The sequence below is a fragment of the Poecile atricapillus genome, chromosome 3 (assembly GCF_030490865.1).
Source record: "Poecile atricapillus isolate bPoeAtr1 chromosome 3, bPoeAtr1.hap1, whole genome shotgun sequence".
Classification (NCBI taxonomy): Eukaryota; Metazoa; Chordata; class Aves; order Passeriformes; family Paridae; genus Poecile; species Poecile atricapillus.
The window spans coordinates 44,722,016-44,736,511 of record NC_081251.1 but is presented as its reverse complement, the minus strand read 5'-3'; the positions used below and the strand labels follow the sequence as shown (position 1 = coordinate 44,736,511).

At 43.8% G+C, this 14,496-nt stretch overlaps 1 protein-coding gene across 3 annotated transcripts; it reads right to left on the bottom strand.

Moving 5' to 3' along the window:
• Window positions 1–5,424: 5,424 nt before the first annotated feature.
• Window positions 5,425–9,863, bottom strand: MTRES1 (mitochondrial transcription rescue factor 1). 3 transcript variants are annotated; one of them, XM_058836854.1, is made up of 4 exons: window positions 9,714–9,863; window positions 7,797–8,232; window positions 6,904–6,976; window positions 5,425–5,877 (listed from the first exon to the last, which is right to left on the bottom strand). In XM_058836854.1, the coding sequence occupies exons 2-4, from the start codon at window positions 8,222–8,224 to the stop codon at window positions 5,701–5,703; spliced, it is 678 nt and encodes a 225-aa protein (XP_058692837.1). In that variant the 5' UTR covers window positions 8,225–8,232; window positions 9,714–9,863; the 3' UTR covers window positions 5,425–5,700. The 3 variants fall into 3 exon arrangements, with proteins under 3 accessions (XP_058692837.1, XP_058692839.1, XP_058692838.1); XM_058836856.1 differs by lacking the exon at window positions 9,714–9,863 and adding an exon at window positions 9,370–9,520; XM_058836855.1 differs by lacking the exon at window positions 9,714–9,863 and adding an exon at window positions 8,697–8,907.
• Between the last annotated feature and the right edge of the window lie 4,633 nt (window positions 9,864–14,496).

Genomic DNA, 14,496 nt, shown 5'->3' with positions numbered 1-14,496 from the left:
CTTCCCCCCTTTCTTACCCACACCCCAAGACAAAATTGAATAGAAAAATTTTAGCTATGTTTTTAGCTATGTTTTCCTTAATTTCTATTTTAAAATTTAGTGAAACTGACTTCCCAATTATAAAACAGGTGAAATCACTACATGTCCAATCACACTAAAATGGATGTTTATAGATGGAAACAAATTATTACTGGGTATTGGAGGAAGATCAGCTAATTAATATCTATACACACAGAACACACACGCATGAATGTCAAGTAATCACTCCCAATTTCCTTCACAAATTTCATTATAGCAAAGCAACTGCTTGTCCTTGTTTCCAGAGGCATTTTGTAGTCTTGTGTGTCAGTGCTCACTTCTCTGGAAGGCAAAATATTCCTTTAATCATTACACTTTCAGGAATGTCCCACTTTGGTTAGCTCATATGGTGGTGTGTTAGCAAGGTCTACAACTGTTTCCCGTGAGAAGAAAATTCTAAAGTAACTGTTAGCAGTGGGAATGAGTCACTTGATAGGATTGCATCCTACATTTGAGATCTGACCCCTTGTATACAACCAAGAGTTTGGTATTATGTAATGTTGTCCCTTGTCTTTTGTTCCCTATCTCTCCTTGTTTGAAGAGATTGAACAAAAGAAGTTCTCGCTCCCTGTAGTGCTCATCTGTATACAGACGTACTGGAAACCAATGAATTTTAGTTTCACTAGTGCTCAGATGTGCATGGCTCACATGCATCCTTTCACATTCCTTTCCCTTCTATGTGGAGCACTGTAATTTGGTAGGTCCTGAAGGCAGACTGTCCTCTTCTGACATGCCATTACAGGAAAAAAACAACCTCAAGAAATAAAACAACAAAAAAACCAAACCCAACTCCCCACCAGAATCACTTTGGTGCTTTTCTGTTCTAAAAAAAAAGAATTGCTTATTATGTGTGGCCACAGGGGTTGGGGAATACGCTCTGCCTCTCTCTGAGTCTGCAGGCAGCAGAACTCTGAACCTATTCAGGAGTGCCAGTATATGCCTGCTTTAGTTGAGCAGGCTCTCTTCTGCCAGACACAAGTCCAACTCCTGTGGGAGCAATTCCCCACTATTCCTTCACAGGGTTCTCTGTCCCATGCCCTGCTCCATAATGCAGGCTGGCCCACATGCAGCAGATTCTGCAGCTGTGTAGCACTGCTCCTGCAGCAGGTGAGACACACAAAGCTGCCGGGTAATGCTTCAGGCTGTGCCAGGGACAACGGGGTCCTGCACCCACAGTCTGACAGTGCCTGCCTCTTACAGGACCAGGCAAAGTCATCTAGATCAGCTCATCTGTCTGTGCAAGGGCAGGCAGGCTGTACATTCCATATGAAGTTGGTTTTGCCTGTGATTAATGCAGAGGTTGCCTGGACAGCACAGTCATCTGGGCGGCTTCCTGTGAACTTGTCAGTCACTTCTCAGGTTGTCCAAGCCTCCCCTTTCCACCTCTCAGCAGCATCTCCATGAAGAAGCCCTTCCATATAGTTCCTCCACCACACAGAGTCATTGACTCCAAGATCAGTTCTTGTGTGTTTTACATGCCCCCTGAAGGTCCTGCAAAAACTGTGGATGTGACATGCCTGTTCATACACCTTCCAGAACACATGCTGCCCTGCTTACCCTTCTTTGGGTCACAGTTTTAGCTCACATGATGTTTAAAGATGCAGAAACAAGTGCAACCTGCTTAGCAGTGTCTGACCCCAATAAAAAGGTCTGATCAATAGAGAAGCTGATCCAGGACAGATCAATGTAGCCAAGCGGAACAGCTTCTCACCTTCCTGCTGTCATAGTTTTCCTCTGAGATCACCCTGCCTTGTGACTGAAGCTTTCTATTTTGAAGCGTATGGGTCCAGTTCCCTCTCCAACCGTTTCAATCCTGAAACCACAGAGGGCTGCTGTCTCATGCATCACAAGATTCATTAGGAAGTCTGTCTTTTCCTTAGCACATAACACTGATGGATTAACGCTTAAAGCTTATCAAAGCCTATTTATACCTTCCACTGTCAGTGAGGACCCGGTTTTGGTGGCAGTCGAGTATCAGAATTATTTGAGCTGGACAAGACCACCAAAGATCATGTAGCTCCAACTCCCTGCCATGGGCAGGGACACCTTCCACCAGACCAGGTTGCTAAAAACCCCATCCAACCTGGCCTTGTAGGCTTCCAGGGATGAGGGATCCCCAATTTATTTGGAAAACTTGTTTCAGTGTCTCATGACTTTCAACAACAACAAAAAATTCTTCCCTATATCCAGTGTAAATCTATCCTCTTTAATTTTAAAACCAGTGCCCCTTGTCCTGTAACTACAGGCTCTAGTGAAAAGTCTTGATTGCCTGTGCTCCTGTCTACTTTGGTTTCCAAAAGGCTTTTCCAGAAGTTAAATATTTAACTTTTTGGCTTAATACTGTATTTATATTCTGTCCAATTCAAGAAGCTATCTTACTAAGTGCTCTTCCTTATTTTAATGGCTCTCAGGGATGCAACTTTCCTGCTCATCTTGGATGCCAGGAGGGTGCTGGCTTTTTTGTTGTTGCTACTGTTTTTATCCTGTGCAGAAAGACCCTTTCAGAAAGTTAATTTCTTCACATCCATACCTTAGCTATTCCCAAGCCCCAGAGCATTCCTGGCATTTTTTGAGTGGGGTTTTCTTCTGGTCCTGCATGCTCTGGTGTAAGCTACTACTGCTGGAGGTGACAGGTGGTGTGTACATGCTGACAAGCATTTGACAGGTTGCTGACCAGCAGCTGGAGCTCACTGACATATTGCAACACACCTCTTTGCTTGTTTCTCAGAGCACCCCTGGAGATTAGGGCAGCCACTTAGAATAGCAAGAATAAGTGGAATTAGGGAAATGATAATGAGAGGATGCATCTCATTTATTTCCATAGCAGCTGGTGGAAGCTCCAACAGAGTGGTGACAGCAATGCCCACAATGAAAGTACAGCCTGCTGTCTTCCTCTGGGTGCTTGGTCTGCAGAGTCCCTTCACTTCCGCACAGTAAGGATCCAAAATCCCATAGGAAAGCTTTCCAGGATTATGTCCTCTTAAGAACCATTTTTTAAAAGGTCACTATGTCTGTAAATCAATAGCTAGATATGTATCTGCATCCTTAAACATCTACACAATTAAAAAAAAACAACACCCCAAACCAAGCAAAACAAAATGAAAAACCAAAACCCAACCAAACTAAAAACAACAAAACAGAAAACAAACAAAAAAACAACCCCAAAAACCAAACCATCAAAACAAAACCAAAACAGCACACATTTTAGCTATGCCTGAAGAAAGCAATAAATTATTCTAAACCCTTCACTCTGCAACTATCACTATGAGGCTGCGGAGAGGTACACCCTGTTTAAACACAGCTATTGAGTAGCTGTTGGCATGAAAGAAAAAGTGTCCTGGAATATGCTCCTGCTGTCTCTTCAGAGCTATCTTTGTCCTTCTGGGCTACCCAGACCAGGTTGGGAGCAGACCCAGACTGCATGAACAGTAGCTATTTGCTCCCACTGGGCAGCTTTCCTGCAGACACATCTGTGTGTGCCTGTCTAAACATATATAAACAATAAAAAAACTTTGTGCTTCACAGTTCATCCAATAAGTTGTGTCGAAGGAAGCACACGTTTAATGTCACCAGTGCAAGTGGTTATTCCTGAGATGCCTGTGCTAAGTGACAGTATTTTCCTGAATTAATACAGACGTGAGATTCTCACTCCAGTGTGGTCTGACCTTTACTCAGCTCCTTACAACACCCAAGTATTAAATATCCACCTAAATGCCACAATGAAATTAATACATGACAATCTGATATTTCATCTTCCTCTGTGTGGTTAGTTAAACTGTAAAAATCAGCAGTACTACAAAGAGCTCCTCCCTGATCTGTCTTCTCCATGAGAGCAGAGTATCACTGCCATGATTTATTCATAACTTCCTGATACACATAGTGAGGAGACCGGCCAGGCTGAACGGAGAGCTTTGGCTGGAACTTTGAAAAAAAGGAGTTTATGACCTCTGGAAGAAGGGTTAGGCAACTCAGCAGGACTACAGGGATGTTCTAAGGTTATGCAGAAAGAAAGTAGAAGAAACTGGAATTTAATCTGGTTACTGCCATAAAATATATTAAAAACCTGTTTCTATAAATATATAAGCAACAGAAGGTTGAGGTACTTAATGCCTTCTTTGCTTCAGTCTCTAGTAGTAATAACAGTTGTTCTGCAGGTACTCAGACCTCTGAGCTGGACAACAGGGAGAAGAACGTAGCCCCCATAATCCACAGGGAAACGGTCAGTGACCTGCTGTACCATTTAGACACAAGTCTATGGTGCTGAATGGCATCCACACAGCTGTACTCAAGAAGCTGCTAGAAGAGTTCACTGAGCCACCTTCTATCATTTCCCCACAGTTCTGCTTCACCATGGAGCCTCCAGGTCACTGGAGGTCAGCCAGTGTGATGCCCATTTAGAAGAAGGGCTGGAAGGAGGATCTGGGAAGCTAGAGACCTGTCAGCCTGCCCTCAGTGCTGGGGAAAGTCATGGAGCAGATAATTAATCTTGAGTACATCGTACAGCATGCACAGCACAACCAGGGGATTGGGCCCAGCCAACACACCTCTGTGAAGGGAAGGTCCTGCTTGATCAAGCATGATGGAGATGAGCTCCATCTGTGATAGTGGCCTTCTTAAGCAATGAGGGAAAGGCTGTGGATGTTGTCTACTTGGACCTTAGTAAAGCTCTTGACAACATTTTCCACAGCATTCTCTTTGAGAAACTAGCTGCTTATGGCTTGGACAGGTGCACTGTTCACTGGGTAAAAGCCTGTCTGCATGCCTGGGCCCACAGTGATGGGGAATGGGGATGGTCTCTTTCTCCCAGACAACAAGTGATTTGACAAGAGGAAAGAGCCTCAAGTTCCACCAGGTGAATTTTAGATTGAACATGAGGAAAGATTTCTTCACTGAAAGGGTTGTCAAACATTGGAACAGACTGCCCAGGGAAGTGGTGGACTCACCATCTCTGGAGGTATTTAAATGGCATGTAGATGTGGCACACAATTTAGTGATGGGCTTGGCAGTGCAGGGTTAACAGCTGGACTCAATGGTCTTGTCTTTTCAACATACACTATTCTGATTCTAGGATTCTCTCACCATTACGTTTTCCTGCTTAGAAATATGCCACTGCAATCAGTATCCTGCTGTATTCTTGGCATAGCAGCGGCATATGTAAGCATAAAGTTGGTACTGTTAACCTTTAATTAAGATTAAATAATTAAAAAGGAAGCGATTTTACATAATTGAGGGCTTTAGCCCTAACTATGTCATGAACATAGAGATGAAACAAAGAAAGCATTTTGCTTGACGTGATGGCAGCTTTAATATAACCTTTTTGATTAACAAAATTAGACAACAATTAAATAGTGATCAAATCAGTCTTTATTGGTTCATTATTTATAAGAAATTTCCTGGAAATGTAAGTGTTGGATCTTTTAACTTACAGTACCACAAAACAAAGCTAACAGCAAAAAGTGACAGGCTTTATTGCATGATTATTGATGTACGCAGCAGAGCAAGATACCATTCTGACACAAGCCCTTAAAAAAGGGTACTGTAATTTTGTTCAACCAAAATTCATATTTAACAAAAAAATATGTTTTTCTGCAAAAATCTTATGCTGCCACATGCAACCCCTTGTTACTTAAGTACATCCTGTTTGGGCACTTTTAAATTTTTCCAACGCCTCAAAATGACTTTGTATTTTTCACTTACAGTTTTGTCCGATAATTTTTTTAAGACTACCCGCATAACTACAGCAGTTCCTGTTTGTTTATCTTCACCTATTATGAGATCCAGTGTGTCTCCAAGTTTCACCTGGAAACAGAAAGAGAAAATGAGTGATTATAAACATTCCCTGGGGAAAACAAATCCCTGCAATCTTCCTTTCTTTCCACTTAATATTCTTATCTCACAGGAGAGGAGGAAGGCAGCCAATACCAGACCTATTATAGATCCTCCAGCTATAAACTTCTAGGAAAGCTGTGGCAATACGCAATTACATGTCTCATGATCTTCCATGCCAAGAGCTTCACCCTCCATGTTATACAACCAACACCTAACTCTGAAAAAAGTTTCATGTATGTCTTTTTTTCCTGAAGTGTGCATCCCACCAGTCTTTTTCTATCAACACAGACACAAAACAGCAAAATGCAAAGTTCTTCCTCATGCCTTTTAAACGGTTTGAAGTGTTTCAAAGAACAGAGTGCTTAGCAACTGCCTGTGCTCCTCTCAAAGGTCAGGTGCAGTACACCTCTCATAAACCAGCCTTAACTCTATGGGATCAGGAATCAAAACTTCTCATCGTATTGCCCTTGGATGACAGTAGCCACCACTGACGATCACCTTCACATGAAGAAAGGGTTGGTAGAAGTACATGTCTGGTAACCCTTCTGGATCTCTCCTAACTGTGGTCCTGTGTGCTCTGTTACAGGTACAACAACCTTCCCTCAGCTACCCCAGTTTCAATCCCTTTCTATCATCAAACTTCCTATTTTCTTTAATCATGTGCCTGCTCCACCAATATCTCAGATTTAATCATTCCTACTCCATCAACCTTGCATACATATCATTGCTCCCTTCAACAACTTAAAGTGTTCTGTCCTTGATGCCTTCCCTTGACTTCCAGTCTTAGATTTGACTTTCCAACCACACAAGTTTCCTGTCTGCCTTAGGGGATAATGTTTTACCCAGGGAAGTATAGTCACACCATCCCCCCAAGGTGGAAGTGGTATTAGCAATGCTGTGCATTCACCTTTGCAGAGTGATCTAGAGGGAGAAGGTCATGCCTTAGCTATTTTCTTGTGCTATATTAAAAAGAAATTAAAAAAATAAAAGTCTTACAGTTCTACTTTTCTTCCATAGTTTTTCTCCGTTCAGCCTGAGTTCATTATTGTAGAATGCATCTTCTACTTTACTGAAGAAAAACAAGGTTTTATTGCAGTTACAGTGTGCAGTAGAAGAAATACAAGTGTTTCTTTGCAGAAACACAACACCACCATTCATGGGCAAGGCACATTTCCACAGCTCTAATTTGTGTGTAAAGGACACCTTCACTTGAGGTTAGGACAGACTTAAACTGAAAGTAAAGAAAAGGTCTTTCACAGATATTAAATTAAATAATAGCATATAGTTCCTCTGTGCCAGAAAAGCTGTTTCTAGAGATCTGTCTCCTGAATATCGAATGAATAATGTCTCCTTTCCTGCACCAGCCAATTTATTAATTTGTAAGTGACCAAGTTATACTAATATTCTGTTCTAACAACATAGTGATATCAGACTTCTGAAGGTTGCATTAGATCAAACTCTGTGATACATTTATAGACTGCACATTTACCTGGTAGACCTGTGAAGCTTGTACTTACCATCCCCTATTTCTCCATTCATTAAATAGTGCATTATTTTACTCCCTCAATCTCAAATTAGACCTTTTCATATCACTCAGTACAGTATTCTGCATTTTCTTAATTTTAAATAAATAGTGATACAAAATGCCTCCTCAGCAATCTCAGAAATACTGCAGACAGGGAAAAGCAAAAGCAGGCTGTTTCAAGGGTGATAGGGTGAAATAAACAGGAACATCCATACATCCAAAACATGCATGCAGAGGGTCAAAAAAGCTACACAAAAAAATCCCCCACAAATACTGAGTTATTCCAACAATAAAAGGTTATCAGAAGTCAAATGTTAGATGCATGACATCTTTCTCACTACCAAGTTGTTTCTTCTGTACTTACTTTCTTGCCATGTCTAGACCAGCTTTCAAGATCACGTCATATCGAAGAGACTGCACTACTTTTTCAAGATCCTTGTAATCTTTCACTACATTGGGGTCATTTTCAAATTCATCTTCCAAATTACTTTCATCTTCTTCCTCTTCTTCCTCCTCCTCCTCTTGTACGCTTTGTCTGCTTCTTTTAGAGCTTTTGCTGCTTTTGTTGCGCAGAGAAAGTACTGAGATATACTCTGGAGAGAGTCTTAGTGCACTGAGTCTGACTGGGGAGAAACTGAAACATCTTCTGTAGTTTACTGTGCTTGCTTGACAGCTACAGAATAAGCTTCTCCTCCAAGTGGGATACAGTTTATTTGAGGGAAATTTCTCCCACAGTCCAAACCAGACATTTAGTTTTCTGAAAGTGCTGATGGGGAGTCTGAAGCCAGTCATAGCATAACCTAAAATAAAACAAACATTCTTATATAAAAATGAGCAACTGCTTTGAAGGCTTGGAAGGATTTCCCTACACATGGCATAACAGTTACTACAAAAATGATGAGTATCCAGTTCCCCATACAGCAATGCATCACCTGAAAGCACAAGGCTTTAGGTGGCTTTATGATCTTTCTCACACACTGGCCAACTACAAGGAGCTAAACACAACGAGAATCAAACGCAGAAAAGCCCAGCAGAGTACTCCGTTTGTAATTCCTTTTCTGGTGTTCAGCATTGACTGTCCAAACACATTTGTGGCACTTTCCTCCCTACATCTGAAATACAATTCACAAAATACACAGAAACGCTGCTATCTGTGTCATAAAAAGCACAGGGTGATCTCTATTTATCATGAGTCATTGTCAATACAAGCAAGTTGCTGAACACTGCAAGCAAGCAAATCCAGAAAAGCCGAAAGCTGCTTAACCTCAGTTTCTGCTTGGACCACAACACTCCCGCATAGCAAAATGCTGAACAACGACCCCCCCTGTTCCTCCAAGTGGGAAGTGGCGCCGTGGTAGTGCTCGGGAGAAATATCACAGCTCTGTGTATCGCAACAGGCGCGACACCAGGAGTGACACCGGACACAGCAGGATCATATGGGAGCTCCCCGGTGCTGCTGCTCCTCTCTCTAACCTGGGACATGCAGGTGGAAACACTCCTCTAACACCCCAGATGTCTTTCCACCCTCTCAGAAACTGACTTACAGTCCCTACTAGCTGGGTGCTGCGCTGGCTTTTACTGTGACCTCATATCCACGGAAAAGTGTTTTCTTTAGAAATTAGAGATTAGAGTATGGTCTCCCCGCACCCAATGACCCCTGCCGAAATATGAAATGAGGCGGTATTTGTGGCTCAGAGAAAAGCCCTGAGCAATGAGGGCTATTACTGGCCAAATAAAAATAACCACACCTCCTCTGGCTTTTTTCTTGTATCTAAATATGTGAACTTAAAATATATGACATATAGTTTGAATTGTAGGACGGTACAGCGATCGCAGAAGACACAGGCGTGAATCTGCCTTCTCCTCAGTTCGGGGGAAAATTCCAACAGTTATTTGGACGTGCAAACAAACATTATTCCTTCGTTTTAGCACTCGACCTTAGTTTGTTCCGCGCTGACCAGCGGGTACAAGCGGGCCGAGAAGGCCGTGAGCCCGCCCCACACAGGAAGCGCCCTCTCCGCCTCGCTGGAGCCCTCGGCCGGGCAGAGCCTCGCCCGGCACCCCCGGCCCGGCCCGGCCCGGCCCCTGACCCGCCGTCGGGCCGCTCGGTGGCGGCGGGACCGTGCGGCCCCGCCTTCCCTGGCGGCTGCCCCGGAGGCCGCACGGCCCGGCCCGCCGCCCGCCCGCTGCCGCCCGCCGCCGCGACCCGGCCCCGCCACCCGGGAGCCGCGGCGCGCCCGGCCCGGCCCGGCCCGGGCGGAGGGGCGGCCCGCGGTGTTACCTGGGTGCCGCGGCCGCCGGGGCCCGGGCCGCTGCCGTCCCCCGCCGCCGCTCGCCCGCCGGAGGCGGAGCCGGAGCCGGAGCCGCAGCAGCCCCGGCTCGGCGCCCTCTGCCGGGGCCCGGCGGACCCGCTCCGGGGCGGGACGGGCAGGGCGGGCGGCGCGGGGGCCGCTCATCCTCCGCCCCGTGCCCGCCGGTCGGGGAGCCGAGGCGCCTCTCACAGAATCACAGAACGCGCAAGGTTGGAAGGCACCACAGTGGCTCATCTGGTCCAACCTCCCTGCACAAGCAGCGACATCCCAGAGCACACGGCACAGGATTGTGTCCAGACAGTGGTTGAGTATCTCCAATGAAGGAGACTCCACAAGCACTCTGGGCAGCCTATTCCAATGCTCGGTTACCCGAGCAGTAAAGTTCTTCCTCATTTTCCGGCGAAACTTCCTGTGCATCATGTTCTGCCTGTTGGCTCGTGTCCTAATAGTTGGCACCACCGAAAAAAGCCTGTCTCCATCCTCCTGGCATCGTCCCTCTAGATATTTGGGGCTGCCTCTCCCCTTCGGCACACCGTGCCCGCTGGTTTCGGAGCAGAGGCTGGAGGGAGCTGGGAGAGGCAGGAGGGCAGCAGGCTAAAGTGGGGATCCTGCCAGTCCCTCAGCACACCGGGAGGTTCCACGGGAGGAGCCCTCTGTGTTTGTGCCAGCCTCTGCCCTGTCCTCTGCTGAAGACTGGTCCAGCCACCGATGGTCTCCCTCCCCACCGAGATATGCTGGAGCTGATTGCCATTATAATTTCCCCGGCTTTCTAGGGAAGTTTTTTCTGCGTTTTCAGCTCCTCATGCTCTGACCACATGCCCAAACCAGAAAAACATGAACTTCTCTCACTGGCGAAATCACTCCAGCAGATGCACAAGTTTTCCAACCATAGATTGATTTGAAGGGTTTGGCCACCATGACAATCTAATTCAAACCCCTCTGTGACCTACATTTCCCTTTATCTTTCTTACTTTCCTCCACATTGCATCTCCTTCTTTTACTCTGCATCTCCATTACTGGTGATAATTCATGATTCCTTCTCTTTGGAGCTCAGAAACTAGGAGGTCCATCCCCACTTCTGCCTTCTCCCAGATTTCTCTATGCTGTGCACCAATCTCTTTTTGCTTCTGAATGCTCCGATTTCTCAGCATTTGGGGAATTCTCTGTATCCATACAGAGCAGGCACAGAATGCAACCAGATTGGTAGCATCTCACCCTGATGTAAGTGGCCACACAAGGTTCAGAGTAATTTTGGCAGATGGAAAAGCTCCTCAACTTTACAGTTCTGCTTTAACATGCCAGCCACCTCACCTGACAGACCAGTGGGCCCTTGGAAAAATACAAGCAAATATGAAAAGTGATATAACTGCAGAACTACTGCTGAACAGCAGTGTAATTAGCACGGGCATTATAAGTGTTTTCCTAATTTTACACCTGTATAAACTTCGTCATAAAGTGTTTGAATGGGAGGTTTTTATGTCAGGGATATTTGGTAATTCACAGGCAAAGCTAGTTCCCCTCCTAAGAAACTTCACTGGGAAGAAGTCTCTGAACGCCTTTGTGTCTTCATGTATTTTGAATGTTCCAGTGCTAAGTTCTGTGAGATTTTGACCAATTTCAGTTGAGAATATAGCCTCTAATTTTTTTGGCACTTTCCCCCTGTATATGGTAAAATACACAGATATACTTAACGGGGTGGGGGAGTGGGGGAAGGGAAGGATGGTAAGAGTGACTTCCTTGCATTCATAGTGGCACATAGTGAGTCAGAACAGAAAAGAATGTCAAAAGCAGTGTGGATTCCCCGAGCAGAAATGCTAGCTTCTCTAAGAAGGAAAAAAAAACCCCAGCCAAAACCCAACAGAAACCACCCCAAACCTATCATGCACCCCATTATCTTCAAATCTTTTGGAATTTGACATGTCTCATGTAGGATTAAAGTCATGATCTAACGTTTCTGAGCGTGAAGTTAACCTACTCTTAGTAAACAAAAATACAAGTATTAGTGCCTTTCTATGTTATTCAGGCATTACACATCCTTATTGCACCTTCATATTGAATGGCAAGGTAGAGTGTGCCTCAAGTCACCCCTTCTCTTTTATTTTAAAATATGATGATACAGTTGCATCTTGCACAAGCAGAAATTAATCAGATACAGAGGAAATGTGACTTGGTTGTCATGAGCAGGCATCATGAATCTGATTTATCTCATCATTTCTCCACCCCAAACAGAGACATCACCTCTGTCACACTTGCTTAATTTCCTAGTCCAGCTATGAAGGCAACTGTTCCAGTTGTACTAGTTGGAAGGTACATCATGTTATTATTACATCTCAGTCATGAAAGCAGATGCCTACCAAGGTTTTTAGGGACTTCCCCCTCCCCCAGGATTAACTCAGCCCTGGACTGTAGAGGAACTTCAATATCTCCCAGGTCTTCTTGTGGTCAGACTCCCTCCGTGCCAGAGTTGAAGGGCCGTGAGAGGGAACTCCCAGCCTGGGTCAGTATGTGCATTTTTTAATGAAAAAAAAACAATGCAAAAATGAAGTTAAGAATGATCAATCCTGATTTAATTATATGGAACTGTAATTATAACCAAAATGTTCCGAGGGGGTGAAGACCTCAGTGTAATTTTTCTCTTCTCCCAGTTTACCATTAGATGGCAGTGAAAAGCTCCTCTCAAAGCTGCCACGGGCTCAGGCTTCCCGCACAAGAGGCTTTGCTCAAGCATACATCAGTCGTAGCTATCTCTGAGCAGGATGTTCTTTAACCTGCTTCTAGGTGATTTGAATTTTTTTTTTTTAATTTATTTTTTTTTTTAATAAAAGACCTCCACAACATACACTCAAAAGTTTCAGTTTTGGTAAGAAACAGTGATCATTCATTTCTGGCAGATTCATTGTAGTCTAATTTTTTTAAATTTTTTTTTAATTATTCTGATCAAGGTGTGTTCTTCCCATGTCTAATCTCATAGAATTGTTTTTGTTTTTTCAGTGGAGATATCTCCTCTCTAGAAAGCGTAATTCCTCTCTTGTTTGATTTTCATTTCATGTATTTCAACATACTCCCTATGCCATTCACTCACAAGATTAATCTTTTAGATTTGGTAGCTCAAAGAGAAAATTCTCAGTAGCTTTTGACCTGTGTGTTGGAATCTGTAACTGGGAATTCCCTCCCCACTGCCTAGCGTTTTTTGTTACCTTTGTTTTCCTGCAAGGTCAGTCAAGTGACAGCACTGGATCTGCTGACACTCCTTGCACCTCAAAATAAAGAGCCCCATGCTGCCATTTGAGTGCTGTGAGTAGCTCTGACTAACATTCTGCAATGCACATCTCACCAGATTACTTGTCTCTGCAGATTCCACTTCAATATTTTGTTGTGGAGACCACATGTTTTTTAAGTTACACTGCTTGTTTCAGGGTAGGAAGGTGACTGGACAGGGTTCTATGCATATTTATGCTGCCTGGCCTAACAGAGTGTTCCCATATGAGCATGACCTTTAAGTTTGTCCATATTCATTTGAATAAAGAGCTTCCTGACTGCTAATTCACCTCTTCACACCTATTGTAACTCCTTAGATGTTCTTTTTTCTTAGTCCGTAGCCTAGAGACAATTCCTCTAGCCAGGTTACTTGCATTCAATCTGTGATCAAATAATCTTATCATCTCTTCCTCTAAAGCCCCTCTCTGAAAAATAACCTTTCATGCAGCAGAAGGTCCCTTTCTAGACCTTCCAGTGATGCCTTTTCAGTTGGCAGGCTGCTCTAAACTTCCCTCTCTCATTTATTTGCCTATGTAATCTACTGTGCTATCTTTTGCTATAAAACACTGTGTTTATTCTCTTTAGGATACCTTTAACGTACTCAGCTCCTACCCCAGTACACTGAAACTTCTGTTTCTCTCTACTTATCAACTCTTTGTGTTGCCATTTCATCTCTTATGATAACAACTGCATTATGAACTTCTATCCATTTTTTCCTGCAGCCACGTTGGTGTCCTGGGCTGAGAATCCCTTTCCAGAAGCGAGCAAGGTTTCACAAAACACCTTTACTTGCAGTTTACTTATTCCTTGAAAACCCATCTTTGACATCAAAGATTAATCAGAGGAGTAGAGGAAAGTGGATGAGTCTCAAGTATTGTTTTGTATTTGTTTAAGTGATGGATACAGCCACTTGTTAATGTATCATTCTCTCTTTTTTCCCCATCCTTTTCACTACCTGACTAATCTGGCTTTTGACTTCCTATTGTCTTTTAGAGTAGGAGGCAACATTGAGCCATAATTTTCAAGAAGACGGAGGTGGATAGTGCAGATTACTCTGACCAGCACTGAAGAAGTGATGTGAGTCCACTCCATCAGTCACAGCATGGTGAACCACCTAAACCAGAAATACATTGCTGCCTTGCCAGTGAAAACTGGTGTGTTACATCAGTGGTTAAGCAAATGGGAGGAAAACAGTGAGTAACTTCCTTCAGCCAGTCTGGTATCAAATCCAGCTACACCAAGATTAAAAACTGCAGTTTCACTGCTAATTCTTTAATTTTCCAGTTTGATGAGAGGTTTGCAATGAAATTCGTTTTGTTGTTTCACCCTTGCTTTCTTGTTTGCTAATGTCTAAAACACAGTATTTTTTTGGTAGGAAAAGTTATTGTGCTGTTTCCTAAGACAGGCTTTAAGATTTTCATTCATTCTATGGTGAATGTGTTCAGGTCCTGCTGGTGTTGGTTGCTGCTCTAGGATTTATCTAGCTGAACTAAC

Excerpts from the sequence above, each read along its gene's own strand:
- MTRES1 (XM_058836854.1), bottom strand. The coding sequence starts at position 8,224 with ATGACTGGCTTCAGACTCCCCATCAGCACTTTCAGAAAACTAAATGTC. Across the intron at positions 6,977-7,796 it reads GGTCTAGACATGGCAAGAAA|TAAAGTAGAAGATGCATTCT; the intron begins GTAAGTACAGAA and ends GTTTTTCTTCAG. Across the intron at positions 5,878-6,903 it reads TATGGAAGAAAAGTAGAACT|GTGAAACTTGGAGACACACT; the intron begins GTAAGACTTTTA and ends TTCTGTTTCCAG.